Source organism: Octopus sinensis, linkage group LG10, assembly GCF_006345805.1.
Source record: "Octopus sinensis linkage group LG10, ASM634580v1, whole genome shotgun sequence".
Lineage (NCBI taxonomy): Eukaryota > Metazoa > Mollusca > Cephalopoda > Octopoda > Octopodidae > Octopus > Octopus sinensis.
In genome coordinates, this window is record NC_043006.1 from 51,241,754 (window position 1) to 51,256,605 (window position 14,852).

The 14,852-nt window shown below is 37.2% G+C and overlaps 2 protein-coding genes across 2 annotated transcripts in view; one reads left to right on the forward strand and one right to left on the reverse strand.

The window, feature by feature from the left end:
* LOC115216563 (tubulin alpha chain) overlaps positions 1–14,852 on the forward strand; it is an 86,994-nt gene that overhangs the window by 22,738 nt on the left and 49,404 nt on the right. The window lies entirely within an intron of this gene.
* Positions 893–14,025, reverse strand: LOC115216367 (tubulin alpha chain). Its single transcript, XM_029785634.2, has 3 exons — positions 13,751–14,025; positions 2,234–2,456; positions 893–2,132 (listed from the first exon to the last, which is right to left on the reverse strand). The coding sequence occupies exons 1-3, from the start codon at positions 13,751–13,753 to the stop codon at positions 1,006–1,008; spliced, it is 1,353 nt and encodes a 450-aa protein (XP_029641494.1). The 5' UTR covers positions 13,754–14,025; the 3' UTR covers positions 893–1,005.

Here is a 14,852-nt window from a genome sequence, read left to right on the forward strand (position 1 = left end):
GGAGCAGCATTAAAACATTGGACAAAAATACCTGCTGTGTTTAGCTAAGTCCCTTTGCATTCCCAGTTCAATTCCATCAAAGCCTACATAGTTTCTCATCTTCCTGGGGGTTAATAAAGTAAAACACTTGTCAAGTACTGGGACCAATTTGATATTCCAATAAATCTTCCTCAGTGTAAATGCAATCATAACAGAAGATTAGACTATCTCCTCAGCAAGTTGTAGCCTACCATTATTAACCACCTTGTATTCCAATGATTAGCTGTCAAATTTGGTCGGAATAACCTGGTATTGAAATCTTATGACTGTCCCGAAAAGTAGTAACATAATTATGTAAGAACTATCTTAAATGTTGTGCATTTGCGGTAAGAAGACATCACAGAACTGACATCTCTCCAAGTCATACTCACAAGATGAGCTGAATCATATGCAACATGCTAATGAAATATACGTAGCTTCCTCAGCTTACAATTAATTACATGTACTTTGTTTATGGTACTTATTTTCAGCTCTACAGACTAAATCAGTTGGAACTTGAGTGTATTAAATGCTTGAAATGTTAACTTGGTCATCTACAGTTTTAACAAGAACCATGCTGTTATTCTCCCAATAATAAACAATGTGAATAGTTTTATCAAAAATACAGTTTTTGAATGCCTACCAAATAAGAGTTCACAAATTTGAATAGAATTACAAATGCTTTTTATTTTCTTTTTTTTTTTGCCAGGAGGCAGCAAAGATATGAGTATAAGGAATTGGATAATCTCAGTGGATAACTGATACTTTGTTGATTAAAAGAAATATACGAAATAAAAGTCAATTCTTAAGATTTTAATTCAGGATTTAGAATGATGACTATATTTCTCTGAACATTAATCTCTGTGCCCTATTGTTTTTTTGCCACTCTGACAAATAAGAAAGAAAGAAAAAAAAAAAAAAAAAAAAACAAGGTGAAGTATTTAGTTCTTTATTTGTTGGAGAGTGGTCACAATATCACTGAGTGATTTAATATTCCTCATCATCTTCATCTTCAGCTTCAGTTGTATCAATTCCAACCTCTTCATAGTCCTTCTCCAGAGCTGCCAAATCTTCACGAGCTTCAGAGAACTCACCTTCTTCCATACCTTCTCCTACATACCAGTGAACGAAAGCACGCTTGGCATACATCAAGTCAAATTTGTGATCAAGACGAGCCCAAGCTTCAGCAACAGCTGTGGTGTTGCTCAACATGCACACAGCACGTTGAACCTTAGCAAGATCACCTCCTGGAACAACAGTTGGTGGTTGGTAATTGATACCAACCTTGAAGCCAGTTGGACACCAGTCAACAAACTGGATTGACCTCTTTGTCTTGATAGTTGCAATGGCAGCATTGACATCTTTTGGTACGACATCACCACGGTACAACATACAGCAGGCCATGTATTTCCCATGACGTGGATCACACTTAACCATCTGGTTTGCTGGTTCAAAGCAAGAATTTGTTATCTCAGCTACAGTCAGTTGTTCATGATAGGCTTTCTCAGCAGAAATGATTGGTGCATAAGTAGCCAATGGGAAATGGATCCTAGGATAAGGTACCAAGTTGGTCTGGAACTCAGTCAGATCCACATTAAGAGCACCATCAAACCTCAGAGAGGCTGTGATTGAACTGACAACCTGAGCAATCAAACGATTCAGGTTAGTATAGCTGGGTCGATCAATATCAAGATTTCTTCGGCAGATATCATAGATGGCTTCATTGTCAACCATGAAAGCACAATCAGAGTGCTCAAGAGTGGTATGGGTGGTCAGGATAGAATTGTATGGTTCTACAACAGCAGTTGCTACTTGAGGAGCAGGATAGATGGAGAATTCTAGTTTAGACTTCTTTCCATAGTCAACACTGAGACGTTCCATAAGAAGAGATGTGAATCCAGAACCAGTACCACCACCGAAACTGTGGAAGATTAAGAAACCTTGAAGACCAGTACATTGTTCTGATAGTTTACGAATTCTGTCAAGTACCAAATCAATGTGTTCTTTTCCAACAGTATAATGACCTCTGGCGTAGTTATTGGCTGCATCTTCCTTTCCTGTAATGAGCTGTTCAGGATGGAAAAGTTGTCTGTACTGACCAGTACGAATCTCATCTGAAAGTAAGAAAAAGATATTAGATTTACAAAATGTTCACCATCAAAGTTGAATGCAGAAGGAAATTTCCAAAATGAAACAAATTGCTGAAAATACTCACCAACAACAGTGGGTTCCAAGTCTACAAAAACAGCCCTGGGGACGTGCTTTCCAGACCCTGTTTCACTGAAGAAAGTGTTGAAAGAGTCATCTCCACCGCCAACTGTTTTATCAGATGGCATCTGGCCGTTTGGCTGGATTCCATGTTCCAGACAATAAAGTTCCCAGCAGGCATTACCAATCTGGACTCCAGCCTGTCCAACGTGGATACTGACACATTCCCTCTGGAACAAGATAATACATAATTTTAGAGAAATACTGATGACATTTGGCCGAGTAAACATTTTTTTCTATTCATACATAAACATCATCTCTACATGAGTATATGTATGTAGTAAATTCACATTATATATATATATATATATATATATAATGAACATTAAAAATGTCATCTGAAATAATTCTGTAGTTAGGAAAAGACTTCTGATCAATAACGTAATTTCAATAATCAATGGCAAGTATGAGAGATAACCCTGGAGACGTAGTTTTTATTAGGCTTAACTTTATTGGACCCTAGAGATGAATGAATCATTAAGTTGATATAAAAACATCAATGGAATTTAGTTGATTCCATCAATGCATTCTTTAATCATTGAACTACCTACTTATAGAATTACTGTTTAAGTGATCAAGTATTCCATAAATACATGCTCTCTGAACATAACTGTCAATCAGATCTAGCTTGACACAGGGTGATAAAGCTGGTTTATTTTGTATCACAATGTACAATCCAATAGGCTTCTACAGTTTCTACTTACCCAACTTTACTCACAAATCTTGGGTTGACCTGAAAGTCAAAGAACTTGTCCAAGATACCAGGTAAATGGGACTGAACCTTGCACCACATGATTACAAAGCAAATTACTTAAGTCATGTAACTCTTGTAACCATTAGACATGTTCCTTTTCTTTATGGATTCTGTTATCATAATGGCTGGTAAGCCACTAAACTAGCAAGATAGATATCCATTAATCCTCAATTTAGACCTGCTTGCCATATTGGCACAAGTTGGACAGGTTATCACATTCTGAGTTAATCCATATTTGGAGTTAGTGCCTTCCTAGACATGCTAGAAGACTAAAACTTGCATTTAGTTCATTATTCCATGCTTCCTATGGCTAAGTGTCCTTGCAAATATTTACAACTATACAAAGTGTAGATGATTTTAACATCGTACAAGTATTATAAAATTTGCAACATCCTCAACAAGATTAAAAATCTCTTTAATTTCATTCACCAACCACTTAACAACATACTGGGTTCATTTTATCATGGCACCAACACTAAAGAAGTTGACGTGTCCTATACAAGGCTGCAAAAAGAGATCTCTTTATGTTGTTCCTATTTGTTCAGGGCAAATGTGAGCAAGGAAATAAACAAAAGAGAACAGAAAAAGTATAACAGGTTGAGGAGGAAAACAAGAGTTAGAAGAGTGTAAGTGTGGTATGGAAGAATTAATGGAAGAGAGTGAAGGGTAGTAATAAATGAGTGATGGTAAAAAGTAGCAAGCAATAAATGCAGGCCTTCTGAGAGTGGTGATATTGATGTTGTTAATGTTCTGTTTCAAATGTTGTAAGTCAACACCTGCAAGGAAAACATGACTGAAGAAAGGGAGAGTTGGATGTACTAAGACAAGAAGTGAAGAAATGACTGGATCAGAGGTGCCTAAATGACAGAAGTATGTGACCAGTCAGCCAGCCAGGTATCCCTGTCTTTTAAATTATACTTTTGTTAATTTATATACATAGGTGGCATCAAAAAGTTCCAGGACTAGTTATGTTTAATAAAAAATAACATCTAAATTTTAGCATCAACACCTTTGAAATGGTCACCTTGCACCACAATACACTAGTCCAAGTGTTCCTGTTACTTTTGGAATCTGGCCTGGAAGTCGTTTTCCATTAGCGAGTCGAAAGCCTTCTGCAATTTGCTCTGGATCTTGACAATGGTATTAAAACAGTAACTTTTGAGTTGCATTTTCATCTTGGGGAAGAGATCAAAGTCCACAGGTGCTAAATCTGGTGAATAGAGCAGGTACGGAAGCAATATGTTTTTGATGAGAAACTCAAGAGGTAGGAGAGCTCAGTGACACAGATCCAGTCACTTTTGCCAAAAGTCTTCCCTCAAATGCTTCAAAACTCTCGATTGATGATCTGACCCTGGGGGATGAATTCTTGATGCACACTACCACATTTCTGGGAGTGATGCTTATGGCAGATCTCCCAGATTGCTCATTGTCTTTCAAGGATGTTCTCCTGCTTTTGAAGCACCCATACCACTTGAACCATTGCACACGACTCATTGCCTCATCACCATAAGCTTGCTGAAACATGCTTAGTGTCTCAGTAGCAAACTTATCAAGTTTAAAGCAAAATTTCATGTTGGCTCTCTTTGTTCCCATCTATGACAAAATCGCAGACTACAGCATACACATGATCACAAAAACACAAATTTCACAACTTGCAAAGTAAACCCAGCAATGTTACTTAGCACACTGTTTCATGAAGGTCACTGCTAGCTCTCACGGTGCACACAACCATGTGCTGCCATCTATTGGTACACTACAAAACTAGTCTGGGAACTTTTTGACACCCTCTCATACATTCAGTTTTGTTTATTCACATTTCAAAATCTATTACTATTGTTGATGTTTTATGGCTAACAAATGTTTATCAATACTATCTTATTTGTTTCAGTCACTAGACTGGCCATGCTGGGGCTGCTCTGAAGAATTTTTTAGCCAAATGAATCAACCCCAGTACTTATTTTTTTAAAAAAGCCTGGTACTTATTCTATTGGTCACTTGCCAAACTGCTAAGTTACGAGGATGTAAACACACCAATACTGGTTGTCAAGTGGTGTTGGGGCAACAAACACAAAATGGGCTTCTTTCAGTTTCCATCTATCAAATCCACTCACAAGGCTTTGATCAGCCTGAGGCTATAGTGGAAGGCACTTGTCCAAGGTACCATGCAGTGGGACTGAACCCAGAGCCATGTAGTTGGGAAATAAGCTTCTTATCACACAGCCATGTCTGCATATATATATATATTTAAATATTTCTCAAGTCAATATTTAAATAGGGGGTCAAATTAAGAAAACTATATATGCATCTATCCCCACTTCCTACACCCCATGGGGCAGTACTGCCCATTTTGAGAAGCATTGTTTTATTGGAAATGTTTAGTAGTATGATGCAGGTATAGGAGCAATTGTCTTCTAGTACAGTCTTGGGCCAATCAAAGTCTTGTGAGTGAATTTGGGAGATGGAAACTGAAAGAAGCCTGCAGTGTGTATGCGTTTGTGTACTCTTAGTTTGATTTCACATGATTGTAAATGAGCATCAATCATTCCCCATCTTCTGTGAAAAATGTCTGGCCATTGGGAAAGAGATGAAGAAAGAGCATCTGGCTGTAGAAAATCTGCTTCAACAAATCTTGTCCAACCCATGCAGGCATAGAAAAATGAATGTTAAAATGAGGTTTATATTGACAGTAAATTTACTTGTATGTTCTATGCAATGTTTCTTTATGTTTCATTAACAATTTTCTGTCACTCGCTCTCTCTCTCTCTCTCTCTCTAACAGTTTGTCCTACTAGAAATAGCAGTCAAATCTCCCTTAAAACACTACTTGTCTTAAGAAAGGGGATGACATATTAGACAATGTAATCGTATATATACAAGCAGGATGGTCATGGTTACAGTATAGATAGACCTGCATCAGTGGTTAACAACGATGGTCAGAATACATAAAAAAAAACACAGCCATCAAATCACACCACCAATCACTAGCATAATTATATCAAACTGCCATAAATAATTTTATTGACAGATTTCTTGTTCATTTGTTTGCTTATATGAAAATGAATTTATAACAGTTGAAAATATTTAAAAATGAGACAAAATGAGAGAGCTCCTAAGTGATTGATCGAATTGTAAGAAATAACAGCCAAATTTCACTTAAATCACACCCTACTGAATTTTTCCTTCTAAATTATATAACACATTTAACAGTGGAGTACTAGATATGCAAGAAGAGAGATGATCACGATTTAAAAGCCTCTGATCAACAGAGCTCATCTATCAGGGCTAGCCTAGGGCTAATTAAGAAAAGAATAATCACATAAAAGAACCAAGAATTCAAAATTTATAAATGTAAAAAGAAATAAGTCGGTTCACCATCCCTACATTTCTTTAGCATTCTACTTCTAATTGAATAATAAATTCAACCTCAAAACGTAAAATAGCGGTCACTCACTATATAATAATAATGATGATGTCACTGATGATAATTAAAATTAATCTTACCATAATGGATTTTGGATCTTAAGATAAATTGAAAGACGAAGATGAGATTGTAGTGGTATTAGTTGTTGTAGATGCTGCAGTTGTAGCAGTCGCTGGAAGGTATGGTTGTTGTAGCAGTACTACAATGTTCGCTCATGGATTCGATGTATCCTTAATGAGGCCAAATATTGGTTATGAACGTCTGAGATGGTACCATGATTTTGAGTGTATATGTGTATATGTGTGCATGCGTGTGTGAGCGCGCCTCCTATAACTACTATCCTACACAATATTTATCGATTATATTTATTATATCATTATTTACTAGATCCAAAACGAAGTGTCGTTTTCCACATCCTCTTTTCCACCATTTCGGAAACTCAGTGCTGGATCTTACAACCACCATCACCACTACAACAACCCGCCTTTTTTTTTTTCTGCGACATCTATCTTTCATTTTGTTTACGAATGCGTCTTTTCACAAACACAGATCCGAAATAGTCATATTCATACACAAACACATACAAACGACAGGAGACATTGAAACAATCATACATGTATTTGTGTATATACACACACACACACACACACACACATAGACACTAAAAATTATGTAATATAGTCAATAAGAACATCTATGTGGTTGTCCTACTAGCTAGAAATAGCAGCGTATCTACGTTTTAGAGAAGGCCACATTTGATAATATAGTCTTATACATACTATATAACATACGCAGTTTCGAGTTACGTGTTTTTGAAAAGAAATCAATGGAAAAAATAAACCTCGACTCCATTAGATTTTTATCCGACTTTACGTCGATCCCAAACATTTAAAATTATGAAAATAAAAAACCCCACTTAAATACCTTTACCGAGGAGGAATATCAAATAATACACGTTAAAATACGTAGAAACCATTTATTAAAACATAACTTTTTTGGAAAATGTCTTTTCGTGTTAAGTTGTTTCTTGGAAGCAATTATCGATCTATGTTGAGGTATGCCTACATGTAGTATGACTGAGACAGTGATTGCTGTAATATCTTTGCTCAATCAGGTCTGACCTAGGATTAAACAAGAAACATTTGCACAAACACTAAAGAGGAGTAAAATATGAAAGGCATGTACATTCACAAATACACAATCTAGATAAGTAATTTACCATAACAGACACACATATACTGTCATTCGAACGTAAACACGCAGACAACGATAAACACTAGAAGTATCTTTAAAGATTATTATATACACGAACACATGCATATATTAACTGACGCAGTGTATTTGGTTGATGGAAACTACTTAAAGCCCGTCGCGCGCGCTCATATGAATGTGTGAGTCTGCTCCACCACTTGTCAACTGGTATTAAGTTCCTTACGTTCCGTAACTTAGAGGTCCAGCAAAAAGAGACCGATCGAATAAATACTAAACGTAAAATAAGTACTAGGATAGATTCAATCTATAAGGCTCCAGCATAGCCGCAGTCCAATAACTGGAACAGGAGTAAAGAGCGCACGCACACACAACGATCACATGTATGCATGTGTGTGCGCGCAGTGTGATCGCAAGAACTTCCTCGTCTATCCTCCCTAAAGTGAAACTAGTGAGATTTCGATCAGTAAATCCCAAAGCAAAAAACTTCATTACTTTGCAGAAACCAGAGATTTAACCAAAGACCTTTAGACCTTGTCTAACATGCTCCTAAACGGAGATAATTTAACTCTGCAAAATGGTCTAATTTGTTAAAATGCCATGAAAAAGCGAATATCTTGCTGAGGTATACCTAACTAAATGCATTAAATACAAATAAAGGAAAAACTAATTCCAATAAAAATAAAAGTGTCTCAGAAAGTATAAACATTTATGGCACCAAGAGACAAAATGGAAAAGGCGTTGCCCAGGAGATTGCCACTGATTCATGGGGCTCGCACTTGCAGACAGCAATCTCTGCCCCGATACCGATGAGTTGGGATATGGTCCGGAGCCAAGAACACCGCAGGTCTCAACTGCCACAGGCTTACCATAAACCTGTTGGAAAGCAACCGATATCTTGACAGTTTTTTTTCTCAGCCCGACGAGCAGCGGAACCTGGTGATTAACACTAAATTGTCGATGGAGATGGTGTCACAGTATGTGATATCTCAGATGAGGTCTACTGTCATGGAACGGGAAAAGATTTTTACTGACTTTTCTAATACAATTTCGTTCCTCACCCAACTTTCTTTTACTCTGAAATCGATAATCTATATACGTACATAAACCGCACGACGTATTGCAGTTATGACTAACACTTTCAGCGTAAGAAATGTCCGGGTTTTCTATTATATGTTTCAGCGCAAAGGCTGTGTCCATGCTGGAGCACCCAGCACATAATGCAGTTGTCGCTTAATATGCAGAAAACAGCGCCTCTCAAAACTATACAAATCACACCCAGACTGCATTGAACAATATAGTTCCCAATATACAAACCACGGAATTGTCACGACTGGAGTGCCTTTCATCATAATTTTATTTTTACAGGTGGTTTGTTGGGGGGCTACACAACAGCACCGGTGTTTACTTCGAGTCACTGCGTGAACGCGACTTGTAGAGCATAGCAAACTTTTCTTCAAATCGCACCCTGCCATCTTAAATTAGGACAGGATGAATTGGCAAATACATCTCTAAACAGAACACACAGACAGGTGCGATATCTATATCTGCCTGTTTGTAACATCTGTTAGCAGATTATGGAGGGCGCCTGTGGTGGGATAGTGTAATCTTGCAGCTTCAGTGGTAGACGAGATCTCTCTCTCTCTCTCTCTCACTGAAATTGAGAACCACTGCGTTGGAGTGATTTGAACTTTTTAGCTATTTCGAGCTACCACGTAAAGCTCTCATTGGCTCTTACAACCAAACCTCGAAGGCTTGAATGCCCACCAACCGTATCGGATTCAACAATATTTAAACAACCCAAGGCGGCGAGTTGGCGGGCGAAATGCTTAGCAGTATTTCGTCTGTCTTTACGTTGTGAGTTCAATTTCCGCCGAAGTCGACTTTGCCTTTCATTCTTTCGGGGTTGAGAAATTAAGTACCAGTTGCGTACTGGGGTCGATCTAATCGACTGGCACCCTCCCCAAAATTTCGAGCCTTATACCCAGAGTAGAAAAGAATATTCAAACAACCCCTTCTGCAAAAATATGTTAAAATTTAAAATAAGGAAAGATTGCCAAATATTAAATAAAATTTATTGATAAATAAGTAAAAAAAACGTCTTGCATTCGTCAATTATCCCTGTTGTGATATAAAATATATATGAACCAACTTTTAACAGATAAAAGATGAAGAGATCCGTTGCCAGAAGTCGAATCAGTTATCGATCGCTATCCTACAGAGAGTTGGAAATTTCTAATTTTGCTTAGTTATTACGGAAGGACTTGGTGCTTTTTTATTGTATTCTATGATCCGTCGTAACGTCTTCTATTTAGATTATAAAGAGAGAGAAAGAGAAAGAAAGAGAGATTCTCCAAAATTCGCTAGGTACTATATATTTCTAAAATTACGAAAGGCTACATCGACATTGGTAGTATCTGAAAAGTAGAGACGCAATACATTGCAATGCGTTCTATCGGATGTCCAAACAATGTCATTGACTGCCTTGCATTCAGACAATTGTTCATACATACATACATACATACGAGAATTTTGCGAAAGAGATGCGAGCTGAAAGAAAAAGACAAAGCTCTGTTTTAATAGAGTGAAGGGAAATTGGAGGTGAAACGTGATAAAACAATTGTAATGGGTAAATGATAAAGATAAAATGCATTTATAATACTGAAGTGTATGCGTCGGTATACGAGAGATTTTGAGAGAGAGCATAAGAGAGGAAATTATATAAAGGGAGAGGAAGAGAAGAAATAATCATGTAAGTGAACACGAACAATGAAGAAGCATAAGTGATGACAAGGTATTTCTTATAAACAAATTTATTCCAGGCCATACAGAGCAAACAGAGATTATCATGGGAATTGAATATTCCATGCAGGGAAATAGTGTTGCAAAACAACACAGTACAAGAAACAGAAGCAATTGATTAAGAATTACTGAATGGCAACGAAATAGACCTCGTCATTTTCGACGGGTACTACGCTTGTATTTAATAAATTTGGTATTTATATTTCGTGTCAAGTTAGAGCAGTGGAGTAGCAGAATCTGTGAGTTTAGTTTCCTCTCTTTATATTTTGTGTTCAAAAGACATCGGTAGCCGTTAAAATAGTTACCAGTTGTGTACTAGGATCGATATTGCCAATTTCTCCTGTACATATATCAATGTCATTGAGAAAGACTACGTTGTAGCTTCATCTGCTAAAATTAACATCCACAAATCTCTCAAATTACACTCTACTGTCTTGAAAAGAGAAGGCTAAGATGGTTATGACAGGCCTTCTTAGAGCATGGCTGATCTGTGTCAGAATAGCAACATGTGACCGGACTCAGTTAAACTAATAATCAACATAAAGACGTACTTAGGGTATCGAGAGCAGAGGCGAAAATTGCTTTTGCAATTTTATTCTGGTGCGAACGGTAAAATATTGTTTTAATGAATGAAACTGTTGGAAGTTTGCATCCCTCATCCCACCCAATGCTTGGTAAATGAATTGCTTTGAACACAATTATGAAATTGGCTATATTTGATACAGTTGTAAGGTTTGGCTTGGTGGACGGTCGACCAAACAGAAACGTAAATTTTTTTATAATTTCATCCAAAGCACTTAGATCTTTTGTTTCAGTTAACAATGGAGGTGTCGAGACGTAGAGGACATACATATACGCTATTGTTTGATTGTGCTTAGACCTAGCAATTGGTCTTAAACCGGTTCTGTATGTGGCGCTAAATAAAGTTAGTGTGTGTAGTAAATAAAAACTCTACAATAACAGATCAGCAAAGCTGTAAATGTTTTCTTGTTCAACACTCCGTTATATTATTAATAATGTATTAACAACATGTTAACATGAAGACTGAACGACTAGTGCTCTCTCTCTCTCTCTGTAGGATAGCGATCGATAATCGATTCGACTTCTGGCAACGGATCTCTTCATCTTTTATCTGTTATGAGTTGGTTCATACATATTTTATATCACAACAGGCATAATTGACGAATGCAAGACGTTTTTTACTTATTTATCAATAAATTTTATTTAATATTTGGCAATCTCTCATTTTAAATTTTAACATATTTTTGCAGAAGGAGGGGTTGTTTGAATATTCTTTTCAACTCTAGGCATAAGGCTCGAAATTTTGGGGGAGGAGGACAGTCGATCAGATCGACCCCAGTACGCAACTGGTAATTAATTTCTCGACCCCGAAAGGATGAAAGGCAAAGTCGACCTCGGCGGAATTTGAACTCACAACGTAAAAACAGACGAAATACTTATTTCTTTACTACACACAAGGTGCTAAACACAGAGAGGACAAACAAGGACAGACAAACGGATTAAATCGACCCAGTGCGTAACTGGTACTTATTTAATCGACCCCGAAAGGATGAAAGGCAAAGTCGACCTCGGCGGAAGTTGAACTCAGAACGAAATACTGCTAAGCATTTCGCCCGCCAACTCGCCGCCTTGGGTTATTTGAATATTGTTGAATCTTATACGGTTTGTGGGCATTCAAGCGTTCGAGTAACAGGTTTGTTTGTCTATTTAACCTATCAAGACTCTATAAGAGCCAATGAGAGAGCTTTACGTAATAGCCCGAAATAGCAGCTAAAAAAGTTCAAATCAGTCCAATGCAGTGGTTCTCAATCTTTTAGGCTTCAAATTTGGAGGGTGAAAAAGTAGACGTTTAGTATATTGTATTAAATTATAATGGCGTACAATGACGCTCAAGTCTTATTTTAAATTATATATTTGGCATACCTATGTCTCTCTCTGTCACGCACTAGCACATCTTTTGAAAGACACTCCTCAAACGTTTAAGAAAAAAAAAAAAAAAAAGAATACTTTTAATTCAAGTTTGCCGACCAGAGGAAAAGCTACTGACACATTTTATGGAACCTAGGGTTATAAAAAGTTATGTTGACTAATTATGAATGTGTGGGGGTGGGACACGATACAAAGATAAATGTATGTCCATGAATGTCTATGCAGTGACATGAGCTGCCAGAGCTAAGTTAAATAATCACCCCTTAAAATCACAACTACTGTCTTCATCACCACTATTATTTGTTTTTCTTTTGTTACAAATTATTTAATTTTGATTTGTAGATTTCACAGACCCCTTGTCCATTCGAACACGCTAGTGGTTGAAGCACAAAACTGCCACATATATAAACCAGTGAGTGAGTCTTTGCTTGGTTAAGCTACTAGAAATAAAGAAAAGAAAGGAAACCCAAACCATACCAGATAGTCTTGAAATATAAAAGGAAGAACACATTGAAATAATGGAGTTCTAGACAAACAAATTGATGAGATGGTTATGTCCTGAACCAGCAACCACAACAATAATCACAAAAAAATAAATAAAATAAAACTTAAGCGCCGAGAAAGAACTAAAGCTGTGTGTCAATTTTTTAAAGAACAATTTTCATAATATTTATGACCTAGCTGAATAATAAATTCGACCTCGAAACGGAAATAGCGGACACTCGTTAAATAACAATAACGGTTTTAAATTTTAGCAAAAGGCTAGAAGATTTTATGGGGGGATAATCGATTATATCGACCCCCCGCGCTTGACTGGTACTTATGTTGAGGGCAGAACAAAGGCGAATTAGAAAATGAAACAGAAAAGAGAGGGAGTATTTACATCGAGTAAATAGGAGAAATCAACAAAATCTTAATAAATAATTATAGTACAAAATAAGAAAAAGGGATTCCCGAAATGTTGAAGTGGTGGGACCTTGTAGGGTGATCACGCACATCAACGGATTGTTCTGGCATACCAAAAGCAAGTACTTTCTCCCAGGGGTTTTTTTCTTTTTTTTTGCTGCATAGTTAAGAGTAATTAAATCCCTTTTGCCATGTCAATTTTGCCATTCTCTCAGAAATTTCATAAAATTTACTGGAGGACAGCATATCGCTCTCTATCACATTCATCTTCAAATAATACTTAAATAAACTGGCGAAGGTTTTTACCAACTGCGTTTACTACGCAAATTCTTTCGCCAGAACTTACCACCTGACAGAGGAAAGAAAACTTTCCGTTCTTTAGATAATGCGTCACAGATGAAAGTTAAAAGAAATTAATCTTACCATAGTGGCTTTTGATTTCGTTCAAGATATTCGAAAAACAAAGATGAAATCGAGAAGATAGTGATTGTTGTTAGAGTAGGTATCGCCGAAGTTGTAGTAGCAGTAGTCGTACAGCAATATTCGCTCACACGGACTTGATGTATCCTTTATGAGGTCGAAGATTTGTTTTGAGTGTCTGAATCGGTGTCAGTGGTTTATATACGTATGCGTATCTGCATATGTATATGTGTGCGTGTATGCGCTTACATATGTGTGTGCATAGTAAGTAGTTCGACGACTATATATATATATTTAATTGTTCGCTACATTCCACTGTCATAGTCCTCCCTCCCTTCTCCTTTCATTTGCATCTGCCACCACTCATTATACTACTACTACTACTACCTTCACCATCACCACCTACACCACCACCATTACTACTACTACTACTACCACCACCACTACTACTACTACTACTACTACTCCTACTACTACCCACAACCACCACCACTCATTATACTACTACTACTACTACTCCTACTACTACCCACAACTACCACCACTCATTATACTACTACTACTACTACTACTACTACCACCACCCATAACCACCAATACTACTACTACCACCACCACCACCACCACCAATACTATTATTACTACTACTACTACTATTGCTGCTGCTGCATGTAGTCTTTTTCTTCTGCGTCGTTTTCGCTGCGGCTTTACTTTTATTTATGTACCTAACCATTTACGCTAATTTCAATTTTTCGACTAGTGATCATGCATGTATGCACACACGCACACGCATTCATACACACATACACATACGCGCGTGCACTTATATATCTACGCAAACACATGACTACAATGGAAATACATAATAAACACACTTGTGAGCGCGCGCAACACATACACGCACTCACTCAGACACATGACCGCATATGGAAACAAATGCTCATTTAGATAAAACACACTTGCTCGCGCGCTCACGTAAACATGTGTGAATGTGTTCTTTTGTTATTGCTACATTATTTTTGGTGCATCAGATCCACTGTGCTTCTTTCGAATTTTGTGTTTGTTGATCTTTATGTTTTAGATGCATTCATCTACTTCCCTCTTC

What these genes read in the sequence shown, in the direction of transcription:
- LOC115216367 (XM_029785634.2), bottom strand. An exon ending in CTTGGAACCCACTGTTGTTG is followed by an intron (nt 2,133 to 2,233) that starts GTGAGTATTTTC and finishes TCTTACTTTCAG; the next exon opens with ATGAGATTCGTACTGGTCAG.